At 37.7% G+C, this 21,755-nt stretch overlaps 1 protein-coding gene across 1 annotated transcript in view; it reads right to left on the reverse strand.

The window, feature by feature from the left end:
* Window positions 1–21,755, reverse strand: part of plxnd1 (plexin D1) — a 223,506-nt gene that overhangs the window by 44,046 nt on the left and 157,705 nt on the right. The window contains exons 20-25 of the mRNA XM_062969773.1: window positions 20,691–20,805; window positions 18,813–18,920; window positions 17,019–17,131; window positions 13,969–14,076; window positions 12,906–13,036; window positions 9,563–9,761 (exon numbers count right to left, since the gene is read on the reverse strand). Coding sequence (XP_062825843.1) covers window positions 9,563–9,761; window positions 12,906–13,036; window positions 13,969–14,076; window positions 17,019–17,131; window positions 18,813–18,920; window positions 20,691–20,805 — 774 coding nt within the window. The remainder of the gene's footprint in view (window positions 1–9,562; window positions 9,762–12,905; window positions 13,037–13,968; window positions 14,077–17,018; window positions 17,132–18,812; window positions 18,921–20,690; window positions 20,806–21,755) is intronic.

The raw sequence follows: 21,755 nt of genomic DNA on the forward strand, positions 1-21,755 counted from the left end.
GAGGAAGAATTATTACACAAGAAATAAACTACAAGGTCTAGCCTCTGGCATGTTATTTCGTTATTCAATTTTTTGGCCCTGATTTTCAAAAACTATGAATTGTTGTGAAAATATACAAAAAACACAAAAGACAATGTATTTAAAAGATGGGAAAGGAAGTGGACAGTCAAGGACTACAAATGAAATGTCTCAGTTGGAATTTATCTCAGAATTACTGTGGGGAAACTGGTTTGGACACAAAACAAAATAGTCCTGAGACCAAGCTTTCTGTTGCGGGGGAGGGAGATTAATGTGCTTATTCAAGGGAAAAATAGATCTTCTGAATACATTAACAGAGCACATTTTCTTCTCTATTGTATTTCTTTCTTTTTTAAAAACAAAACTAAAAAACAAGATGCTTAGTGATTTCTGGTCACACTATTATGAGGTTGTAAAAGTAACCCTAGGCACCAACAAGTTTGTATTAATGAAAACTAAAATTAGTGTTGGCATTCTTTGAACTTTTCCATATAAGATGTGTGAAGTTATGCTTCTAAATGTCTGGATTTTAAAAACGTCTTGAAAAAAAAGTAAGTTTGAAAGCTTGTGGTACATTTACATGATACTCTTGAAATGAGTTCGATATGTTAAAAAAGTCTTCTAGAAAACACATTATAGACAGCTCCAAAAAAGCCTTAAGGCACACACCAAACTATCCCAAGTTCCCCAATTTGAAGCCATTTCCTAACAGATCCAATTATTTACTGAATGGAGGACAACGATGTGCATAGGCAGTAATCTTCAATGTTTTAAATCTACTATGTTGGCTTCATATTCTAGCTCTCTGCATAGATCCAATTCTGTTACTGGAAGAATCATATCTGAATGCTTGGCTCTTTCCCTTCCTGTTTTCTATTGATATGTGAAAACGAAGCTTTGCTTTTATGTTCACATCTTAATACCATACACCATGCATGTATATTTTTGTGCTTATTTATCCAGAATAACTTTGGATAAGATCCCTCCCGGGCTCCACAGTAAGCATCACTAAGACTGGTTTAGAATCTCTATTCATGTCTCAGCATAGGCGGAAAGGATTATAAGAACCATGCTAATACTATCTTAACTATAAGCACTTAGAGGACAAAGGAATTCTTAGAGGACATTAATTTGCATTAAACAACCTCAGGTTCTGTCTATAATCATGACATTTCTTGCTTCTATCAAGGAAAGGAAAATGTTAATATGTGTTTTAGGGAGGGCTCATTTGGTACTATTAATTTAAAAGTGAGAATTAGGACTGGGTCCATAGGGAACAGTGGGGGAAAGTCAACCATGTCTTCCCAATGCTGTGTTTCCACTGAAAGTGAATCTTCTCTGGAAGATACCATTAACCTTGCAGAATCCTCTGCTGCAGTCAATCAAAATATATCACTAAGGTAGCTGGCATACTGGGGTGAAAATATGAGGACTCTAGTGGGACTGCCATGTGAGAAAGGGGGTATATCAACTCTCCTGTCCCCACTCCTGATGCTCCATGAGGGCTGTTGAAAATGTGAATACAATGGCTAGGATCCTGTTAGTGACTCACGTGAATATAGGGGCAGCTTAGACTTGTGTGTGTTTCTTTTTTGTACACAGGGCTAATGGGTGCAGAGGGGCTATTGCTCTCCTTTCTTACCAGGAGGAAGAAGAGAGGGGTGCTTCATACCATGGATGTCCTGCTGCTCTGAGCTCCTGGAGCAGGTCTACTACATTGCCGTATGCACCTCATTTCTCTCCTCTCCCAAATGAGCTGAGCAGCTGCTACTCTATGGTCTGAATCATCTTCCTCCGCCTTCCTATCATTAAGCAAAGCAGCAAGAGTCTCTCCTGGGGCTTGACAGCTGTCAGACAGTAGGAAGATATGGAACAGTGCAGAACTGTATGAATATGTAGAATCTTGGTCTAACAGAAACCATGCAATTAAGGTTATGATTCATTTGACCTGCATTAAATGAGTATGTATCATCTCCAGTATCAAGGGAATGTAGGATGAATGAAGAAGCTACATACATATATTGCTGGTGCATCTCCAGCCGCCAACTCTTTGGTCACTTTTGGTCTAATCCAAAATGGTTGTTCTTATGTTCCTGTGATAAAGGCAATATATTTCAGAGGCTTCTCCATTACAGATAAATAAAACCTTATGTTTGTTTAAAGAAGCCTAGGTTTGTGTTGAGCAGCTTCCAACTTCTAGTAAAAAATAATGCAGAGTGAGTTGTATTTTTCAGCATGAGTCATGCAACAGTTTCACAGTAAGATCCTGGCAGTTACATCATTTTCACTAGTCTTGACACACCAAATCTTAGTTTTAGAGCCTAAATCAGAGGGAGGAATTGCATGGCCCTTCAATTCTGATGGATTCATGTTCAATTAATACTGAAGAAGCAAATGCAAGTATCTATGTCAATATTAAAGACTAAGCAGTGACCTATACAGAAGATAAAGTCTTGGCTATCAAAGCCTGCTTGGCTGATATCAATTTAGAAACAGGGAGGGGATGGTGACAACATACTAGTGATAACGATTAAACACATGATTCTACTCATCAAAACCATATTTCAATACCGATTTTGTGGTAGAAACCAATGAGATCCCTGTTCCATCTATCATACAATTTGCATACATGCACTATATGGAACTGTGGCACTTCTTATGCTGATGGCATGCCCAAAGCTAAGTTCCTGTGTTCAGAGTTACCAAATCAATGAACACAAAGGCCCGGGCTGTGGCGCAAGCTGGTGAGCAGCCAGCTGCAGCCAGCTGAGACCAATCACCCTGACCAAGGGGTCATGAGTTCGAGGCCAGCTCGGAGCCTGCATTTGTCTTTGTTCTATGTCAAGGCATTGAATGTTTGCCATATGTGTAATGTGATCCGCCCTGAGTCCCCTTCGGGGTGAGAAGGGCGGAATATAAATACTGTAAATAGATAAATAAATAAATTTAGCACTTGGCCATGTTACTACAAATGCATTGAACAAAATATAGTCTACTGATATCAAGATAATTTTGTGTGAGACAGATTTATTTCTGAGCAGTACAGACTGTGAAAAACCCAATACCACTTGTTGTGTGCCTTCCAAGGTTGTTTCTGAGTTATGGTGGCCCTGAGGTGAACCCATCATGGGGTTTTCCAGGTAAGACTTGTTCACCTTTGCCTCCCTTTGAGGATAAGGCAATGTGGCTTTCCCAGGGTTACCTACTAGGCTTCCATGGCCAAGGAAGGATTAAAACCAATGGTCCAATGCTCAAATCACTACATCATGCTGGCTTACTGAAACATATCCTTTTTTATGAAGCAACTAATTATCTCTTTATAATAAACCAACTAATCAAGCCCACCATCACAGTTACTTTGTTTAGACCATAGGGAATGATTGTTGACTATTTTGAAAGTTTCCATTTTTAGATGGCTTGCTCTTCAACCTTCCACTTCTGTAGCGCAAACGGATAAAATGTTTGGCACAGCGTTAATATAAAACAAATGTTTAAATCTTGTAATGCTAACTTATGAGGAAAAACACAAGCAGCTGGAATTTTTCCACTGCACAATTGTTAAGGACCTTTTGCAGCAGCTGTTTCAAATAGATGTTGTGATTAATGGGATAATTCAAGAACTAAAAACAGACCCATTGTCACATGTGTCTCCTGGACCAGTATTACAGGATGGCTAGCACTTTTTTTAACCAAACAATGTTTGCATAAGTAGAAGAGTTGTTTTAAAGTAAAGAGGTGCACAATGTGGTATTTGACTACTACCACAAATGCAGACTGCCCCATAAATATTCTGTTGATGGGTCTGGATGTATTGCCACTGAATTCAGTAGATTAAGTTTCCAGAATTTTGTTGCTGACATAAGCTGTAGCCTCTCATTTTCTTCTTGTTCATTTGATATGCTTGTTCTTCTCCTAATTCCCTTGTGATTTCGAGATGAACAAGCCTCATAGGCCGGGCTGTGGCGCAGGCTGGTTAGCAGCCAGCTGCAACAAATCACTCTGACCAAGAGGTCATGAGTTCGAGGCCAGCCTGTCTCTGTTCTATGTTATGGCATTGAATGTTTGCCTTATATGTGCAATGTGATCCACCCTGAGTCCCCTTCGGGGTGAGAAGGCAGAATACAAATACTGTAAATAAATAAATAAATAAATTCTTTTAATGGTGACTGTCAAATTTACTGGTAGCTGGTGGGTCAGGTCACTGAAGAACAGAAGAGAGCACAGTATGACCAGAGCTAGTATCTGCTCTGGATCTGCAGTCCAGTCTATATTGGTGAATGAACCTGGATAGTTGTGATCACATAGTGGTTTTTGAGGAGGTCAGGTAATGAAATGCCAGATTGCACTGTTGCTGATGAAGTCACTACTCTTGTACATATGCCATGAGAAAGTGGCCACTTGGCTAGTTCATAAGCCAGTTGAATGATCTGAACAACCAATTTAGAAATTTGTTGCAGTGACACTTGTTGCTCTCTTTGAGGACCCCCAAAACAGACAAATAGGCTATTAGAGAAGTGAAAGGTAGCTATGAACAGGATAGAAAATGCCCATATCCTTCTTACATTGAGACAGTGTGGGGACTGTTCCATAGGCTCAACAGCTATGGATAGAATGTAGACAAAACTATGTGATGTTACTTTTGTTAGTACCACAGTTCTACCATAGGACCACCTTTTCTTTTGTTTTGGTGCATCATCCATCATAGACTGTGGGATTGAAGTGGGAACTCGTGGACTCAGGCTGACAGCTAGCAGTCTAATAATTTTCTTCACACAGGAAGGAATAAGAAACTATTATCCCAATGTTTGTTCTTGGCAAGGAGTATAACACCTCTGATTGACTATGCCAGATATCAAATAAAAATATATCTGACCATCTCAGGAGATCTCACATTTCCTGAAAAAATAGGAAAACGTCTGCTGTACTGAATCACTGGCTCAGTTCTAGATTGTTAGAACCCGAGGCTGAAAAGCATGCAGTTAAAGTGGATACCACTGCTCAAAGCACCAGACAGGTTCAGAAATCATCCACACAATGAAGGATAGGACAGCAAACAGGTTTTTCCCCTTTTCAAACCTCACCCTTAATGTTGACAATTTTGTTGGAGATTGTGGGTGATAGATGGAAGCTCTTACATGCGCCTGTGACCCAGAGACACCCTGCAGAATGATGCACCATTCAGCTTTGCAGAACAAATTAACACAAGAACTTTTACTAAATCCAAAAGATCAACAGAACAATGGTATTTACAATAGTCCCTCTGACAGCTTACAGAAATCAGCAGTTATAGGCAATCCTTTCTTTGTCCATGAATCTGCTTCAGTGGAGATCAGCAGCAAACAAGGCCTCAGAAATAGTCAGGTCTCTCTGAGTACAGAGCCATCTTCTTTTCAGCCAGTAGTCAGAAGACTCTCACACACACTCACAGAGAAACCTGTTCAAACTGGTTCTCCAGCAGGAGGACAACAACAGTTACAAACCAATTCCCCAGGTCCTGGCAAACTCAGCCAATCGGCTTCATGCATTTGATTTTCCAGTTAACACACATATATTCTGCAAACCCTGACAAATTCCAATGACAATTTGGTGCTCTTGTTAGTAAGTTGAAACCTATAGAATGATTACCATCCCCATTCTTCCGCCAGCTTTGTAATAGATAGGAGAGGTCTTGCATTTGACGTGGCATCATGCTACATAGGTATTTGGGAATACAGGGATATTTTCCTGTTCAGAACAGTCCCAGAGTTTAGTGAAACTCCATAATAGTTTCTCCAGTGCTGGACGTGTAGCTTTAGTTCTGTTGGACATCAGAGGTGCTCCAAAATAAGGTGATGGTTAGGAACTGACAGGTTTCATTTGTCTCTGAATGTCAACTCTGATTCTTTTCCTTCTTCCCTGTTATTTAAGGTCATTATTTAATTCCATCAGGGATTCTCAAATAGTCTCTCAAGTAGGGAATGTTATACATTCTCTACTTGAGAGATTGAGAATCCCTGATGGAATGAAAACTAAAGAAATAAGATGCTTTGGAAGGTGATATATAGCCTACAGTTATTCTCATGTCCAAGACTGCAATCATATCAGATTTGAAATATTTAGTTTGGCACACAGTGGATAGGAGTTGGTGATGAGCCTATTCATTTTTTGTGTGATCCAGACACTAGATTCTCAACTAGAAGGGGCAGAAAGGACATACATATTTCCAAACTCTTGAAGACAGACTGAAGAGCTACCCAGTTAGGTTGCCTATTCATCTGAGTAATCTTCAGATTATCATTCACATAATCAAGCAAGGGATGCCTACGGTAGTTAATCTGCTTTGTTTTCAATTAGATATGTGCACATCATTATGGAAAAATTAGAACACGATATCTCTTCCAAAACTGCTAATGTATGTGACTGTTGCCATCTTTGTTTCAAAATGTTAATGAAAACTGTTCTGTAATTGCATATGTAGATGCACACAATATACAATAATACTGGATGACATCACATTAGTCCTCTTGTTCTATAGCTACATGGACAAGAGCTGATTTTCAGCAGAACAAACAACAACAGATGGAGAGGTGGCACTGTCTCGCCCTTGTCAAAATCAGCCAGCCTCCTTCCAAGTTGTCTGGTTTACTGGCAGGCTTCCCCTGGATTCAGCCAGTCATTGGCTGTTCCACAAAATAGCACAAGAATCAAAGCAATATCACAGCCCACATGTATTATCAACTTATGTGTATAACATCTGTCTTTCATCTTTTAATAGCTGGGACTATGCCAAGTTTAAAAATGGGGGCAGGGGGAACAAATTATTTACAAGCTAGTTTCATGCTTTAGATTAAGATTTTAAGAATCTCAATCTTTGCTTCATTCTCCTGCTACAAAATCTCTTCCTTTCTGGCAGAGTAAATGAAACTCTTGCTCTGAGATAATTCTCCTGCTCTCAGACTGGCACAAAGTAAAGATCTGTGTTTTCTAAGAATGTTTGTGAATACATATTGAGATCTTCACTTGTATAGGGATTAAGGAATTACAAGAAAAAGAACACAGAGGAACAAAAAAAAATCACATGAAAATTGCAAACACCATGGATTTCTTTTGTAAACCATTCCACTCATAAACCCCATAAGATAAATCTCAGTCCTTTCCCTCACCCCAGGAAGGCTTTCTCGCATAACATCCCCTACAGAAAAAATTAGGCAGCTGATTTGGGTTATATCAGATTCCAGCTGCATTGTGTAGTCCCACAAGTGGTCTCCACTTACATAATGGGGAGACATGGGCTATGCAAGAGCAGCAGATTTTAGCAATGCAGTGCACAATTTAAAAGAAAACACACACACTCTGTTCATATCTGACATTGTTTCCTTTCTAGGCTTGCTCAATGTCTACTATTAACCAAACATGAACAAACTGGTTGTAAATTCCTGGTGTATTTGAGAGTATGAAGGCTATAGTCAACCAATACAATTATCTTCTCCTTTAGCAAGAGAATTCTAGGCAGATGTTTCTTCAATATTATAATTATTGGTAAATTATACTTAGTGGTATTTTTTATGACTTTCTCATGTAAAAGCAGGTACATTTAATAATAAATTTAATGTTTCTTCAATATTATAATAACTAATAAATAGTATTTTTATTACTTTCTCATGTAAAAGCTGGTCAATTAGATAACGTATTGTTCTGAATAATTTTTAAATCCTACACAATGCACAGCTGACAATAGTCGGCAATTCTATATATATTTACCTGGGTTTGGGAATGGATGATTCAGTTTTGCTTTCTACAATATTCAGTGTTTTTTAAAAAACACTTTTCCAGCATTGGTCCTTGCAACTAAGCCCAACTGACCCTAAAGGAACCTACTTGTGAGGAGATGTGAATAGGCTTGTATTGTTCTTTATCAAATAAACGTTTGTCGGGATTCCAAAGCCAATAAGATGAAGTAACATAAGGGACATTGCTGAGTGCAGTGAGGCATATTTGGGACAACAATCATCATTGATTGTGTCAAAACGTACACTTCTTTTGAAAATGTACAGTTAAGTCTAATTTTTGAACGCAAACTCCAAAATCTCAAGTACACTGAAAGCCAACGTTTGCCGACAGCATACAGACAGTATTTGTAAGTGCTGCCAATTACTAAATTTGCATAAACAGGTGCGGTCTTTGTGTTCAAGTTCGAGCTTCTTATGTTAGCTAGGCAATAAGAAAATTTGTCTCCCAACTGCCTAAGAGCAAACAAAACACACCAAGACGAATTATGAAAACTGAGTGGTTCTGACACAAAATATGTGTCGGACACTTGACATTTGAGAATTTCCACAACAGCAACAGTGAGAATATTTTTGCTAGAAAAGTTAAACTATTCCTTTTCTTTTTTCCATAAAAAGGCAAACACATAGCAAAATAAAAAAATAAATACTGTATCATTTCTATTCGCACCAGCTGTTAGAATTCACTTCCTGTGCTTCTCTAACTACAATATGCTAACTTACACACAATATTCTTCTCCTCTAAACTACATCTATTATGTTTACTGGCTTTCCTGATAATAAAAGAAACATTTTTCTTCTTTATACATTAAATCCTATAGTTATAATGTCTCCTTTATCTTTCTTTACATAGTCTGTAAAAAGTTGGAAGCTTCTTGTATAAGTTTTATAGTTTTCGTTTAATAGCTTTGTTGTTTATCTAATTCAGCCAAATCCATTATTTTCACATCCATTCTACAATATTTATTTTTCCAGTATTTTGTATACACCAATTCTGAAGCACATTAAAATTCTGTACTTTCTTTTGATTCTTTTCAGAATAGGGTGCCACACACAAAGTTCATTTTGGAACACTATTCGGAGTTATCAATTTACTATGTTTTATTGATAAAGCTGATGTTCTGCTAAATGGAAATATGCAATGGAAACCAAATCTTACTTTTCAGAGTTCAAATGTATTGTTGTTTTGAGGCTAGTGTAATAGTTCACGTATTTTCTATATCTGAAATTTCTGCTCAGGCACAAGATTTTGGGGTGGCCCTGTGCAATTTGCTGTCCATTAGCCTAATCTGTGCCAAGGTGTTGCTGTGAAGATTAAGTGAGATAATATATTTTAATCCTTCACCTGCACTGCTGTTTCCTAAAAATAGACCAGGAACAAATCCTCTGACTGTGGATTAGTGAGCTATGAAAGAATAAATCTTCAAACAATACCTCCCACCCATATTCCCAACACAGGTTAAAATATTTGAAAAGCTTCATTTGTGCTTCTGAACAGTCATATTATTAAAGGATGATGGAATATTATGAACACAAATTACAGTTCCTGGGGAAGAAATACCTTCTAATGCCACCAAAGGACTAAAGGGTTTTGGGATAAATTTTCACTTGCCAAGTCTGGTTTCAAGGAAGCCATCTGAGCTATTTCATACTTTGTCTTCACCAGATATTGGGCAACTACCCATCAATGTGTTTGAAAAACCAAATATTGGATCCTATTTCTTCATTTTAGGATGGCTGCCACAGCCAGAGATATTTCAAAAAATTTATATTCTTACTCTGAGAAAGCTGTACATGCAGATGGACATCCAGTTGGTCAGCATCTTCTCAACCACAGACTCTGTCCTCCTCAGCATGAGTTTGGGGTTTTTAGAGGCAGAGGCATCAATGAGATCCACTAAGAGGTCCTTCATGATGCTGGTATAGTACTCCAGTTTCCCATGTAGTGCAATGGTAAGCAAAGAGGCAAGGTTGCATCTGAAGGAAGAGTTAATGGAAGATACTGAGATCGATGGAGCATGATGGGCTTCACCAATCAGCATGAGCTGAAATGAAAACTAAAACCATGGTAACATTCCAGATTGTTTTCACAAAGCCTCTCAAAAGTGTTGAAGTTTCAAGCCATTTGTATCACAGCTGTGCATAATCACATTGTATTATGCCACCCTTCGAAAGAAATGGATGCCAATCGTTCAAAGAAGGGAAAAAACTCTTTTGGCACTCTCAGTTATAACAGAGAAGATTAACACCTGCAAGCTGAAAAACAGCATAACTTTTTGAAAAGAATTTAAAAGAAAACCAGTAACAGGAACATGGAGACTTGATACTTTAGTTGATATGGTATTTTGTTACAGACAGAGCCCACAAATGCTAAGCAATCAGTTCAGGCTTGAACAATCACTCCTCTGTATACACCCATGGATTGAACCATCCATAGCCAGAAAATATATATTTAAAATACCTGTATTTATTCGAGTCTAATGCACCATCAAATTGAATGCGCACCACAATTTTCAAAACCAACAAACCAACAAAAATATTTGTTGCCAAATGGCATGCACAGTGGCAAAAAAGCGAACTCTTTGTAATTTGGCCAAAAAAGGTGTGCATTGCAGTGGCTGCATGCAAATAATTCTTCATTTAAAAACAAAAGTGCTAGAATATCAAAGCCTTCAGTAACCGAAAATAAAACCTTGAGGGGCACCTATGCTTTGGAATGAATTCACTTTAACTGCCCTGGCTCAATACTGTGAGGTCATGGGGGCTGTAGTTTTTAGTATGGTTTGTATTATGTCTATTTTTAGTATGGTTTGTATTATTTTCACTCAATTTACAAATAGAGCACTAGATAGTTCTTTTCTATTTATTTCTATAAGAAGAAATAAGACAGCAGAGCCTCAAGATATACTACCTAAAGCAAACAGAGGGAACTCCAGGATTACCTAAAGAAGGTCTACCTGAAGAAGGTCGCCGAAACTGGATGCATACTCGGGAGACCAGTCGTTGCTATTGACATGGAACTTTGATTTACTTTGAATGAGTTACTATTGACATGGAACTTTGATTTACTTTGAATGATCGATTTTGAAGAAGAGTATTACAAACCTTGAGAATATTATCAAGATTATATTTGTTAAAATTGGACATTGAAATATGTACTTATCTGTACAGTTGGAATATATAAACTGATACTACAATCATAATATATAAGTGATTATATCACTTGGGGAAGTATAGAACTATAACTTACTTTATAGTATATTATATACTATACTTTTCCTTTTTCCCCATTTTGCTGTATATAATAGACGTCTGTGCATATGGCTGTAGTTTGGGATCATGGAGGATGCCAAAGAATGCTGATGCCTCACCAAACTACAAATCCCAGCATTGCAAACATTGAGCCAAGGCAATTAAATTAGAGATAATATCCCTCAATGAGGAGCTTCATGTGTTTCTTAAATAGCTTGCCCTTTTGCTTTGGCTTAGTACTAAGATTACCATATTACACAAATCTAATGTGCACCCTAATTTTGGGAAGGCAATTTAGCCCTAAAAGGTAAGCATTAGATTTGAGTAAATATGGTAACAAAAAGCAAATCTTGATTTTACCATTTTACTATACCACTGTATATAATAAGACTTGAGCATCTACAGCAGTGGTTCTCAACGTGTGGGTCCCCAGGTGTTTTGGCCTACAACTCCCAGAAATCCCAGCTAATTTACCAGCTGTCAGGATTTCTGGGAGTTGAAAGCTAAAATATCTGGGGGCCCACAGGTTGAAAACTACTGATCTACAGATTTTGGTATCTGTGGAGTGCCCCGGAATCAAACTCCAGTGGAGACCAAAATCCACTGTGGTATAAAACTATTGAAAAAAGATCCAGGTAACTATTTCAATTATTTTCTCATCCTTAGATAATCCTAGTTATCATTTGGCTTTTCAAATGGGTATTTCTTAGAGGACAATTAAGGAACATACAAATTACAGTTTTGGCTTTTTGCAGATTTGATTTAAATGTTCTCTATAGAAATCTGTAGGTCCTCCAATGTGATTGTATGGTCAACTTCACCCAGTTATGCTGGAGAACAAATAATTTTCTAAAGAATCTCAATGTCCTCCAAAGCCTTTCTGTGGCCAGCTTCCAATGGAAGCTGACTGTAGAATTGTGTTGGAAGGCCTACAGATTCTTAGAGAGGTGTTCTCTCAGGTAAAAATAAACAGTCATTTCTTTATTTGTGATTTTTCACTTTCACTGATATCTTGTGCCCCCAAACCCAGCATATGTGGAGGGCTAACTGTATATTGTGTTTCTTGCGTACAGTTAGAGATATCCAAAGTGCTTCAGGGTGCTTTAATGCTGTTGAATTAACACTAGCACCACTGCAGTCACCAGAAAAAAAGGTAAATAACTACTAAAAGGGCCTTAACAGCACTTGCTGCAGAAACAGTACAGCACAAACAGAATAAAGTATTTAAAAAACATTTTAGCCAGTTTGTTTGTATTTCAGTGGAGGACAATGGACCTTATCCTTCAGGAATATCAAACACATCCTCTATATCTCATGTGTCTTCAAGTATGAGGGAAAATCCATTTGTTGCACAATATATTGAAGGCAAAATTTAAATGCTTTGTTATTGTTTTTCTCTTTCAGTAATGTCCCGAGCAGCATATGCATCAAGTTTTAGCTTTCAATGGTTTAGTCGTTTTGAAAATCCTATCTGTGAGAAGGTTTTGGAAGGTTATTGTTTCTTATATAGCTAATATAAATACTTCTTTCATGCAACAAATCCAGAACCAGCAGAAAGCAACTCATTTAGTATTACCATTAATCTCTCTTGGACTTCACAAAATCTGTACAGGTTGGCAATTCTCTTTAAAACATGGGGCTGCTCTGAGTTTTTTTTAATTAAAAAAACAACATCTGGAAGCATTCAATCCTTGCTCTCTGTTTACAAAAACAGAGAGCAATTGCTCAAAATGGAGAAAAGGCAATAAATCCTTTCAAATGCCAAAAGAGAAGGATTTATCCAGGTTATTAGGATGAAATCAAAGTGTTGTCCAATCTGTTCCAATCTTTAAATCCAAAGTTTACAATAAAATCTCAGCAGAGTCTTACCTGTCTCTAACAGCAAAATCTTTCTGTTGCTCAAGGGCATGGACAAAAACAATGAGAAAGTGCTTGTTGTTGAGTAAAGTGGAGAACAATGCAATTCCTTCTTCCATATTGGGTCTACAGTTTTCAGGTATCTAAGGCAAAACAGCAATACAGATGAGAAAAGCATATTTCTTCCCCCTACCCCAATTACTCTTTAAAACTGACCTACCATTCTGATTTAATATTATGTATTTTACTGGGCAACGGCCTTATAGACGGCCAATTCTCTCACAGTTTCTCAAGTCGCTCCTGATAAACATACACACAAAAAAACCTGAAACACTAACTAGAAAGGTCACCATTAACGCTGTTATTTCTGAAATTCTTTTCTCTTATCTTGTCCCATTGAAAACACTGATGTTGGGGTATGCTCACATTTTTACAGGAATTATCTAGTGTATTTCACAGGTTACAGCCTCCCAAAATAATATTTATATTGCAAATAATAATTAAAAGGGGGATATAATATTGCATTCCCATATTTTGAGAATGACTGATCTGCTTCATGAATAAGTTGATGTTTAAGGTCATTCTAGGTAAGAACTTTTCAAACATGGCTATATTACACTGCTTTCAAGTTATTCTAACAACTTTTTAAAACAATGATGCTTTCTTGTAACTTGCTAGCAAGACTTTACTAGGGTATTCTTGATCTTCTTCGTAAAAGAAAGGAAATTGCAGCAGAACCTTTTACCAGAACAAATTATGGTTGCCCAGCTTTGAATTTAGTATGATTGTATTAGCTACCATCTATAGCTAAGTTTAACCCAGATATTATGGATAATGAACATGCAGATACAGGTTATAAAATAAGCCAGTAGTGCTAAATGTCATAAATAAATGAAGAAACAAAATTTCTTTCCATCTCTACCTGGAGCCAAACTTGATTGGTGGGTCCATCTTTCCCGTTCTATTACCATAAACTTATCTTACTTCTCATGAATACTTTAGATGCTATAATAAAGTAATCTCTTTATGCATGCATTAGTGTTAGCGAAACTGGATTTACTTGAGAGTTACTTACTTTCCATTCCCCCAAGAGCAATGGGTGAGTTTCTTGAACCTGTGACCCCATCTGGGAACTGAGGTGCTGAGAAGGCAGAATGTAACGCTCTTCATAGAGCGATGAACACTAAAAAAAACCAAAGCAGAGAACACCAAAAACTGAAAACAAATCTAAAGTATGTTTGAAACTTGCTAAAGGGCATGTTGCCATTCTTTGCATCTTCTCGAAGTCTTGTGCCAACAGAGCATCATTGTTAAAGAGTGGTAAGAAGAGATGTCATCATGACTTCGGGCCACTCATAAGAAAGAAATAATTTGGTATGTTTTATGGAAGCTCTAATTCTTAGCAAAGGACTTCTGAATGAACAAATAACAGAACTCAAAGGACAGGCATACATTTTGGGAGAAACAAGGCATTCACAGTACTGAGGTTATGAACGGGCTAATCTGACATTCATGGTTCCCCAGTTAAGGGGGGATTATTCGGGACTAAGACTGCTTAAAAGTTTTGAAGTACGAACTGGCTAGAAGAGTATGAGAAAGTGAAATGAAGAGATAGGATGCCATTAATGTTGGGAATAAGAAAGGTGAGTCAAAGACTGGGAGAAAATGACAGGATCTGGCACATATTATGGCTGCTATAATCAAACTAACCCCTAGTATTTTTGGAAAATAATTGCCAGCCACTACTCATATGATTAATATTTCTTCCAGGGAAAACCTTAGTCTTAGGCCTATGGCAAGTGAAAGTTTACTAATCCTTAGCCGAGCCCCTCCAAGCTTGGGAGGGTAGGGGAATCAAAAGAAGAAAAAGACACTAAGGTCCTTCATGGTTCACTTTGGTCTTCCATGCTATTTAATATATACAGCCTTGCGCTGTACTGGTAGATCATAAAGTTCCACCAGGCAGTAACATCTCACCTCCTATTCCTGCATGTTTGATCATCCTGTTTTCTGACTGGAATTCAGGGAAGAAAGGCCAGGAACAGCCAGGCAAGCTGCAGGAAAATGATTTCACTCCCTGGACTGTGAAAGGACTCTAGGGCCCAGGTGCCTCTTCCTCCTTTCAGGAACAATGCCACCTGGTTGCTTGGCTAACCCCATCATTGCCCCTCATCCTTCCCTGGTCATTGAATGGGATAAAGAGGGGTTCCCAGTTGGGAAACAGATTGGTAGTTTGGCAAGGGGGTTATAGCATACAGAGATGCTAAATTCCTCCATCTATTACAGCTAAATCAATATGCAGTTATGTCTCCATAACCAGATGCCAGCTGTTGTGTTGAGTATAATTTTAAAAACTGTGTTCAGAATGGAAGCACAGCAGTTCCATCAAATTACATTAATGCCTTTGCAATATATGGATCTAAAACTAAGAATGTCCAGATGCAATTCAGATTGAAGACTGAATGCAAAGTTGCACTCTGTAATAGTCCCCAAGTCCAAGCCTGGTACGACAACTACCTTCTTTTCTCTAAACATGTAAAAATTAACATTTGATGCATTCAATATTAATTATTTTTCAGTATTTTTTATTTCCTTACAATTCCACCACATATGATAGTACGACCCTACTTGCTCCTTACACCTCCAACATTTATTATCTCTATTTTTATACACTAAGCCAATTTTTTTGGTGTTAAGTACCATCTATGGATTGTTTGTATCCAGTTCTCTTTGAGATCTGTAGCAAGGCAAAATTTGATTTTTTTGTTCCAAATTAATATTGAATGTATGAAAATTTTAAAAATAAATCTGGAATGTAAACCAGACTACTACCTACTGGGATTATACAACATACAAGATAGTGAGAGAGGAGCAAAATTGAAGAATAAAGAGAATATAGAATTTTTTTTACATATTTAATTACAGCAGCGAGATTAGTAATTGCTAAACACTGGAAAGGAACAGTTACTCCCACTAAAGAAATGTGGTTAGAAAAAATAATGGATATTAAAAATATGGATAAATTTACATATTTGATTAAAAAAAACACAGGAAGAGCCATGAAGGAAACGGGCTGGTTGAATTTTGAAGAGTACATACAAGAAGAATTAAGAAGATAAATCAACAAATGAAATAAACGGAAGATAGAAGAGTGGAAGTCTACCACCCCTACCCCGGGTTAGATAGCCTTCCCTTCCCTAACCCCTTTTTTCCCTACGGTTTTTCCTATCCCAAACCTTCCCCCTTATACCTTAAAATAGAACCACCCCCACCCCCTCACATACCCCTTATAGGTCCCTACCCCTCCATACCCTCGTGTCTTCCCCACCAAACTTTACCTAATAAGCCCCTCCCCTTTTCCCTTAGATTTAACTTGTAACAAGCTTCAATAAAAATCATTTGGAAAAAAAATTAACATTTGATCTTAAATCATGGCGAGTTGAAGCACTGGTTCAACTGGAAATGTCTCCTCAGTGCCATTTTTTTTTTGGCTGTGTAACCCTAATTGTCAAATTGAAAATTCTAGTAAAGGTAATCCCCAACTTACAATTGACTCACAGTTACAAATGGGGTAAGACAACAGGAAGTGAGAGAAACCTACTCCTAGGGAAGGAAATTCAATCGTGAAAGAGTTATCATGGGGAAAAGGTGTCTCCACGGAAATTTTTCACCAATCCTTGTTTCTACAACAAGCCACATTTTTCAAAATCTAATTGTCACAGGGACAGAAAGTGAAGTGAAATCTGAACAGGGGCACAGGCAGCAAAACTGACACCACAGGAGTGTTAACCCTTCTCTATGCTATCTAAAGCTAAAAGAATGTTTTTTGGCTGGAGTTAAACTTTAAAATGTACCTTTTCTGACTTACAGGCAAATTCAGCTTTAGAAAAAACCTACAGAACAGAACCTATCTTGTTCATAATTTGAGGACTGCCTGTAATCAATAAATTGCACTAGACAAGAAGTAAAAACGAAGTAGTGTGTCTTTGGGAGAGTTAATATGATTGTTATCTAGTACCACAACTATGACTGAATTGTATTAATCTATGCTATAAACTTTGAACAAAAAGTCAAAAGACAAAAAAAGTGCATTATTAGGAACCCACTGTATGCCACATATCTTACTTTGGGAAAGAAAGTCCGGGTTACAAAGTATTTGTAGTCCAGGAATGGAATCCCTTGGCTGCGATTCAGCTCCTTGGTCAAGTCTGTCATATCTGTTTGAAGTTCAGCAAAACCTGATCCAAACCACAATCAAAGCAGTGAGTCACTCTCATGTAGTGTATAGATTCTTCTGCATGTTACAGCAACATGGCAATAGTTATTGCTAATTTCTGACAAATATAACACCCTGAATTGCTTCCAGAACAACATCTATATATGGAGGAAAAATCTCTGATGCTTTGTGCAATAAGTAACCTATTCCTGAAGCTTCTTCATGCAGCAAAACAGTGTGCTCTTTCAACTCATTTTATCAATGGATTCAAGAGCAACATCAAAGCTTAACAGTTTTTTCAACAACAACAGCCTGCCTCTTGCTATGGATTGAGACAGGGAAGAACAGATTAAAATACAGTAATAGACACATAACAGTTAAAAACAAACACACCAATAAAATACATAACCAGTTAAAATATTTATTTATTTATTATTTAAAGTATTTATATTCTGCCCTTCTCACCTTGAAGGGGACTCAGAGCGGATCACAGTGCACATATACATGGCAAACATTCAGTGCCATTAGACATATGACATATAGGCAGATACAAAGGCAATTTAACATTTTCCAGCTTTCGGCTTCATGAGGGTATGCTCGACTCTGGTCACAGGGGGAGCTGCTGCCCCATCATCCACTTGTGACACCGAGTCCTTGATGGAGTACTTCCTCATTCCTTTCTACATGCTGCTGGAAGTTTTTATGGTGTCATAAATTAGTTAAATTAGCCTCCCTGCATAAAGCAGTACCTAAATGTTCTACTTGACAGATGCAACTGTCTTTCAAGCTGCTTAGGTCAACAGTGAGCTAGGCTATTAAATGGTTAGGAGCTCAATCCAACCCGGGCTTTGATCTCATGATCTCTCGGTCAGTGGTGATTTATTACAGCTGGCTACTAACCAGCTACGCCACAGTCCAGCACAACATGTGTGTATGTGTGTGCGTGTGTATATATTTTATCTCCAAATCACCAAATTACAAACCATCTGGATAGGCCTGCTGGAAGAGATTAGATTTATCTAGCTGTCAGATCTCTTCCATAATTTTAAGGCAGCTGATAAAAAAATAATTTGGTTAACAGTTGCCAGCCTGGTTCTGGTTAATTGAATTAAATGCAACTCAGTCCCACTTCACTATTTTTTCTCACAGATAAATCACCAACTATAGATACGCTACCAGCATCAATTAATATCATCAGCTTATGAGGTTATGTGGTAAAAAGACACCAGAGAGGAATAGACCTAACATTCCTTTCTCATTAATGTATAACTTGCAATGCTAGTGAAATAGAAATCTGAGGTTTCCCCATCTCCACGAAGCACGTTCTAGTCAGACCACTTACCTTTTTCTTTTTTTTAAAATAGTTTTTATTAATTTTGACAAAACAAAACACATTGGGGCACTTACCTTTTTCTTATTAGGCTGTAGTTTTCACATGTAAATAGAATATCTGCTTACAAGTTCCCCAAATTCAGCAAACCAATTAGGAATTTCACAACATGAGCTGTAGCATCCATTTTTGTTGTTCTGGAATTACCAGAATCACAGGACTCAAAATGTGGGCTCTGCAATTTTTGTGCATGTTAACTCTATAGAACAATATGTATACAGAGTATCTGCAAACTTTCTCTTTGAGAGCATGTGAAAAGATTCTTTGATGCCTAAAGGCACTGGCTCTACTCTTCCAAAATACAGACGCTTACCTTTGCGGATTTCTTCCCTGATTTGGGATTCCATCTCTTCCATCTGGAGCAGAGTTTTTTGCCAATAACGCTCAGCCCTGCGGCTCTTGGTGCAAAACACAAAGAGAGCTGGGGAATGAAAGTTAAAATGATAAGAAACAATGGCAATGTTAGCTAGCAAAAACAGCACTGACTTGACTATTAATTGTTGAGAAAAGTGCGACTTCTCCTCCAATATTATCCAGTAAACATGGCCAATTGGATAGAAAAATAATTGACAGAGCTGAGATCAAAGGTTAATCTTTGAAACATGTATCACAGAATGAATCTGAAAGTTCAGAATGTTCAATTAATCCCACCGAAAAGACAGATGGCTTTGTGACATATGACGGACCTTACGAGACAATCTTATTTGTATTTGGTTGGCAATGTGCATATTAGTATGATCTATCTGTCCAAGTTATATTACAGACAACAGAATTAAGAGTTGTGAAAATAAGCCATGCAGTTACCAATGAAAACAAAAGAAATAGCTTTTGCCTTGAGTTGTATTTATTTATTTATTACATATTCAGTTATACAGCAGTGGTTCTCAACCTGTGGGTCCCCAGATGTTTTGGCCTTCAACTCTCAGAAATCCTAACAGCTGGTAAACTGGCTGGGATTTCTGTGAGTTGTAGGCCAATACACCCGGGGAGGTTGAAAACCACTGTTATACAGTATGGTCCTCTTATCCACAGACTCAATATCCAGAGTTCCACTTGCACACTCCCTCTTCAGCTGATCTGCATGGTTAGCTGAAAGAGAAGAGTCTAGCATAGTTGCCTATGAAACGGATGTGCAAATATACATAGCCCCTCCCTCTTTTTATGAATGCAGTGTGATTACATCCACTTAGCACTCTAGCCATGCAACTGCTGCATCTAGTTCTTGGAGAGCTTCCAAACTGTCCCTTTAATTTTTTTAAAAAAGGCACAATGTCCAATTATCCAGACACCCTCAACTTCTACTTATGTTTCTAAGATCCTCTGGACTGGATAGGAAATTTTAGATAAAACGCTAATCTCCCAATTTGTCTCTCGTTCTCTCTATTTTTGCATGTGTGGGCAGGTGAGATCAACAAGACAATGTATGCTTGTTCAAGTGTAAGTGTTGTCCACTTGTGCAAAGTCACCACTGGATATCACCTTGGACATCGCCTTCAGAAATGACTGTTCAATTATCATAAATGAAGTGAACTAAAACAAAACAGTGAACCTAATACTTAAAAAATAATATTAAGTATTTTTTGTTGTAGGAGAAAACGTGAGCAAGTCAAAGGGTAACTTCTACAGATTTGATCTGTGAACATCCAAGCCTCCCCTTCTGAGCAGAAACTTTCAAATGTTAGAGAAAAACAACAGTGTTTTAAGTACCAGCAGGAACAGTCAAGATATAGTCTGGATCAGTAAACAGTAGAGGCCTATCAGAATTAATGAGTCAAAGCTCACTGAAGTATGTGGGCATTTGGGTGTGTATGTAGTGAGGACTAATCAGGAAGCAGAATAGGTTTACAAGAACATAAAGAGAAAAAGATCAAATGTGATGGATGGGATTAAAAGGACTCTCAGAGCTATGTGTAGGAGGAAAGGGGGAGGAGCCTTTTCGGGACTTTGCCAGAATACCAAAATGCTTACAATTGGCCTCAGTTCATTTCTTATATATCTGTGCGTTTTGTTCCATTTCACTAGTAAGGAAATTAAACCTGGCTTTGAGTACGCCTTTTAAAAAGTTTCAAACTTTGAAATATTCATTATTAGAGTCCAGCCATATTTCTAACACAAAAGAAAATGACATTAATATATCTATGGAGTATGCATTTTTTAAGGTGCAGCCACAAATGAGCACCAGGCTTCTTACCTACAACAGACAGCAGAAGTAAGATACTGCAGACGACTATGGAAACCGTGATAGCTGTCTCACTTCCTCCAAGGTGCAGCATAGCAATTGTTTGATTGAATTTCCCAACTTGGATCTACGAAAGAACAGGAAGGAGCTGTCACCAAGTTATTTAATGAAAATTTAGACACAGGACAGAAATCAGGTTACAGGAGGGAGATGTTCTGCTCAAAGAAATAAGCTTAACAAATTATATAGTTTCTTGCTCTGCAAATAATGAATGAATCACAATCCTGTGGCATCGTAACAGGGCTCTTTTTGATTAGTGTTGCCTGGTCTGATGGTAGTTGTCAAAGTGTTTGTGAATGTGCACATTCGAAAATGGGTCTGAGCATAATATTCAGCTATATCAGTAGAAAACAGGAGCATCTCCACTTTAATCGCTAAACTGGATAATTAGGACTGAAACATCAAAGGCTAAGAGTTTATATTCTTGTTCAGGAAGACCTTGGACAATTTGTTCAGGTTTTCTCTGCTCACTGTGCTTAATCTTAAAAACAACAACACCGGTGCACTTTCATGTGTCATGTCCATGCCTGAAGGTAAATGGCAGAACTGCAAAAATAGATCTGTCCCACAGAGACAGTATGACTCAGTAAAACTTCAGGAAAAAAATCATATTCTGAGGTTCTCTTTAAATCAGAATACAAGAAGCTTAATGCTATTTAGCTTGCAAACTATCATTACAATCATCAATCATCATGTGGCCTTCATATTTTCTCACTCCTTTTACTTTCCCAAGCATCAGTGTCTTTTTCAGTGAGTCATGTTCTCTCATGATATTTCCAAAATACAACAATCTCAGTTTAGTCATCTCGGCTTCTATGGAGTGTTCAGGTTCGATTTGCCCTTAACTCATTTATTTGTCTTTTTGGCAGTTCAGGGTATCCACAGAACTCTCTTCAATGTCACATTTTAAATGAGTTCATTCTCTTTCTATCAGTCTTCTTCACTATCCAGCGTTCACAACTATTCACAGAAATTAAAAATACAACAGCATGGGCAGTCCTGACTTTGGTGTTCAAT

This window comes from Anolis carolinensis, chromosome 2 (assembly GCF_035594765.1).
Source record: "Anolis carolinensis isolate JA03-04 chromosome 2, rAnoCar3.1.pri, whole genome shotgun sequence".
Classification (NCBI taxonomy): Eukaryota; Metazoa; Chordata; class Lepidosauria; order Squamata; family Dactyloidae; genus Anolis; species Anolis carolinensis.